The sequence below is a fragment of the Lygodium microphyllum genome, chromosome 20 (assembly GCF_053477565.2).
Source record: "Lygodium microphyllum isolate KBCC chromosome 20, Lygodium_microphyllum_v1.1.10, whole genome shotgun sequence".
NCBI lineage: Eukaryota > Viridiplantae > Streptophyta > Polypodiopsida > Schizaeales > Lygodiaceae > Lygodium > Lygodium microphyllum.
In genome coordinates this window covers 76759445-76763775 of record NC_141154.1, presented here as the reverse complement: position 1 = coordinate 76763775, position 4331 = coordinate 76759445, and the positions used below count along the sequence as shown (strand labels likewise).

General features: G+C 45.2%; 1 protein-coding gene across 1 annotated transcript; it reads left to right on the top strand.

Moving 5' to 3' along the window:
- The first annotated feature begins 1970 nt into the window (after window positions 1-1970).
- Window positions 1971-3131, top strand: LOC148019050 (chlorophyll a-b binding protein 5, chloroplastic). Its single transcript, XM_087701607.1, has 2 exons — window positions 1971-2214; window positions 2323-3131. Exons 1-2 carry the CDS (start codon window positions 2063-2065, stop codon window positions 2972-2974), a joined length of 804 nt encoding a protein of 267 aa, XP_087557733.1. The 5' UTR covers window positions 1971-2062; the 3' UTR covers window positions 2975-3131.
- The last annotated feature ends 1200 nt before the right edge of the window (window positions 3132-4331 follow it).

Sequence of the window (4331 nt, the reverse complement as noted above, 5' to 3'; positions counted from 1 at the left end):
CAACAATGAAATGCCAAAATGTTCTTCATCCAAGAAGCAACGTATTGCAAAGAAGAAATGTGTAATGGATCGAGTTGATGATGACGATAATGACATCAACAAGGAAGGCAAGTGGAAAGATTTTTGGATGGACCAACTTATCCATGTCCAAGGCGATAGGAATGAGGAATTTGGAAATTTTGAAAAATAAGGGCTAAACCTTTGGGCCAAAGTATTAGACAAATTGTTCTCCACTTATCAGGATTTTGACAAACATGTTGAAGCATCTCGAAAAAGTGGAATATAGTATAAGTCCAATATGGGATTGATAATTCAGTGTGTCTAAAAATGACAAGTGTTGCACTTGCAAGTGGTATGATGTAGTGGACAAGTAATACCATAATATGGTGTCTGTCAATTGTGTGTGCCATGTGGTATCTACTGTTGTGCCTGTAACAATGATGTGGATGCTTCGGGGGGAGACAACTATTAAGGGAGATTCCCAAGTAGACCAAAGCAAAGTTCAATGATCTTCATCCTCATTCTATCATACCACTCCCAAATTTGAGGGTTCTTTGGCCAACATGGCCGAATGTGGTTGAGCACTTCTTGATTATCTCAAGGAGACCTCACTCTAACAAGAGGCCATAGAGAGTAGGTGCTTAGATATCCTTTCACAATTCCAAGCTACCGTGGTTGGATTTCTTGATCAAGCTAAATGAGTTAAAATGGCTTGTAATTTTTGAATCGTTATTAAAGCATGCTATCGAAATTAATTTATGATTTTCATGTATGATGTCAATAATAACTAGAGCTTTTGACATGTGCTATCAAAAATCATTTGTATTATCAAAGTCCTTTGTAAGCCCATCCTCACATCTAGCTTAAGGGACACATATATTAAGTGGCCTTCTCAAGCTTGGTTTGAGAAGTTAGCTAATGAATTTGAGGCCTTGAGATGTATCCCCTACATTGTAGGAGTAGTTGATGTATCACATATTCCTATCATTACCCCAAAAGGAGAATCATGAGGATACATTATTTGTAAAGGGTTTCACAATTAACAATTGCAACAAACTATTTTATATGGAACTATGATATAGGATGGCCTAGGTCAACCCATGACTCCTTGGACTTCGTTAAAAGTGAGATAGGTAAAAAATGTGTTAGGGGTGAGTTGGCTAACTATTTATCTGGTAAGAGATTATGCTCACTTGACTTAATCGCACATGTTAGTAACCTTTGAAGGATGTGATGAAGGCTTATCACACATGAAGTATCATTGGAATTGTCTAGCACAAGAATGCCAATGGAACAAGCTTGTGGCATATTGACGGTAAGGTTTTGCATATTATTGAAGAGATGTGACATGGATCTTCATCACATGCCAGATATCTAGCTACTTGTCTTGTGTTACATAATTTTTGCATATGCCATGGTGACTCTTTTCACTTGGAATGGGTGTGTGAGGCCGAGGCAAGCTTGCAACTTGGTCGATCAATGGAAGAGGATTAAAGAACAACACCAAACTCAATGGTTGAGATAAAACTAGTTCATCCCATCTAAGTAGAAGATGAAATAGGTTCTAGGGCTTATTGATGCAATAATATTGCAAGATCAATGTATAGAGAATATCAATGACTTTGGTTCTCGGGCTAGGACAATTTTGGATCATAGCCACTTGGAAATGCATTCCCCAACCAGCAACTTGTGCTGCCATCATGTGAACCCAGCCTTAATACATTGCGCAAAAGAAGGTAGTGTGAACGTCCTGTGTGTCAACTGTTGGGCATTACCTGAGATTAAAATAAAGTAGTGGCGGGGAAGGAGCGAATGCGAACCACGAGAGTTGTATACGTGGCGAGAAGCGGTGGTCCACCAGGAAGAAGGCATGGATATGAGGGTGAGGGGATGGCGGGCACTGATTGGATGGAGGAGGATTGGGTGGGCTCAGTAGGTGAACTCCTGCATTTTATAAAAACCACGAAGGAATCGAGAGGAAGAGCAGAGAACAGAACTAGCCAACTCCAAGTCTGAGTGACTGTAAGTAGCTGAGGGAAAGACAGAAGAAGCTTGGGTAGCTATGGCGACAGTAACCTCCGCATCGCTGAGCAGCTCTACATTCGCCGGCCAGACAGCGCTGAAGACACAGAGCGAGCTGTCCAAGCGTGTGGGCAATGTGGAGGCACGTGTGACGATGAGGAGGACGAGGGCGAGCGCCCCAGAGAGTATCTGGTAATGGAGCTCTTCCCTTGTGTGTGTGTATGTGTGTAATCTTCTTCTCTGGTGTGTTCAACTTGTCAATGTAGTGGCTTACCTGTTGTGCCGGTGGAATTTCCCCAGGTATGGTCCCGACCGCCCAAAGTACTTGGGTCCCTTCTCTGAGGCGACGCCTTCCTACCTGACCGGAGAGTTCCCGGGAGACTACGGGTGGGACACCGCGGGGCTCTCTGCCGATCCGGAGACGTTCGCGAAGAACCGGGAGCTGGAGGTCATCCACGCGAGGTGGGCCATGCTGGGGGCTCTTGGATGCGTCACGCCGGAGCTGCTGGCCAAGAACGGCGTGAAGTTCGGGGAGGCAGTATGGTTCAAGGCGGGCGCCCAGATCTTCTCAGAGGGCGGCCTAGACTATCTGGGCAACCCCAACCTCATCCACGCCCAATCCATCCTCGCCATCTGGGCCTGCCAGGTGGTCCTCATGGGCGCGGTCGAGGGCTACCGAGTGGGCGGTGGGCCCCTGGGCGAGGGTCTGGACCCCATCTATCCTGGCGGTGCCTTCGATCCCTTGGGCCTCGCGGACGACCCCGAGGCCTTCGCGGAGCTGAAGGTGAAGGAGATCAAGAACGGGCGCCTCGCCATGTTCTCCATGTTCGGCTTCTTTGTCCAGGCCATCGTCACCGGCAAGGGCCCCATCGAGAACCTCTCCGACCACCTTGCCGACCCCACCGTCAACAACGCCTGGGCCTACGCCACTAACTTCGTCCCTGGGAAGTGAGATCAAACACCCCGCCCGCCCGCCCGCGCCCCCCTCTCTCTCTCTCTCTCTGTGAGCTCTCCTAGGAGCCTTCAAGTTTTGGGAACCCCTCTCTCTCTGCCTATGCCTTGTATAAACAGATTCTGTCACTAATTGCAAAACTGTTGTCTTGGCTACCCATACGTATTGATATCCACATTTACTTCCCTTTCGTGATTTGTTTTTAATGTATCTGCAATTGGAATTCGTATATCTTGGAATTTAATTGGTCTAAGCTCTGTGACTTTGTATTCCGGAAATCGTAGATGCTCCGCTCCTGAGTTCTTGCACCATCCAAACCACTCTAAGATATAGACTTCCCACGCATACAGCCGTTAAGGGTTGCTGATGTAGCTTGTGCATAGCAGCATACTAGAGATGGTTAATTTATAGTACATTAACATTACGATCTGTCTGATCATCAAAGCTACACGATTACTCCACGTATCAATATAAGCGGCAAACGGGCGTACTAATTTCTACCTAAAGTAAGAGACTTGTCCACAACAAAATTTACGGCAGGAGGCAAATTATGAAATGTGAAGAAGAATCCCCAGAGAATAAGCCACTAGGCCAGCATTATTCTATCCAATTACCAACTACATCATGTAATTTCTACACGCCCCTTCCGTAATGCATGCGTTCAAAGGAATATGCATGGTAGTGTGTGCCTCTCCCCGTAAACATGAACGTTGCCTCAAACCACCTTTCCCCTATTCTTGCCCCAATTCTTGCAAATTAAACTTGAAATGGGATAGGAGACTACTACACCAAAGCGGTGAAAATCGCTTTTAAAGTAGTAGCCAAAGGCGAGGATATGACTTAGTTGGTGCCAAAGCAGCATCTAACAACTCTCTAAAGCCTTATGTATCACTCAAAAAGTAAGCTAACTTGCCTTAAACCTTTTAAAACTATAAGTATGTCTTTCTCAATTGCCATTGCATGTAGGAGTTTCCACCAATGGCTCTAATGCCATTCGCCCATCCTACATTCCATTAATCTAGATATTGTTGTTCATGGAGCTCCCATCACCAAAACACATCGTCTTGGTTGAGGTTATTGCATGGAAGCGAATTTAATCTATCCAACATTGAAGTTCCTTCCATAATCCATGTACCATAGCACAATCACATAGCATATGCTTGATAGTTTCCTTTCTCCTTAAACACAACATGTAGAGATCACAAACCTTCCTAAATCTATAGAGGCATTTCTGCGCTGGGAACTTTTTCACTAAGTATTATTACATAAAAAATTGAGCCTTATGGAAGGGGTGAGGCACAAAACCCACATAACTCATCTCTTCCAAGTCTGCAGCCTAGTGCGCAGATCCCTCGAC

What these genes read in the sequence shown, in the direction of transcription:
- LOC148019050 (XM_087701607.1), top strand. Translation starts at nt 2,063, where the DNA reads ATGGCGACAGTAACCTCCGCATCGCTGAGCAGCTCTACATTCGCCGGC. An exon ending in AGCGCCCCAGAGAGTATCTG is followed by an intron (nt 2,215 to 2,322) that starts GTAATGGAGCTC and finishes GAATTTCCCCAG; the next exon opens with GTATGGTCCCGACCGCCCAA.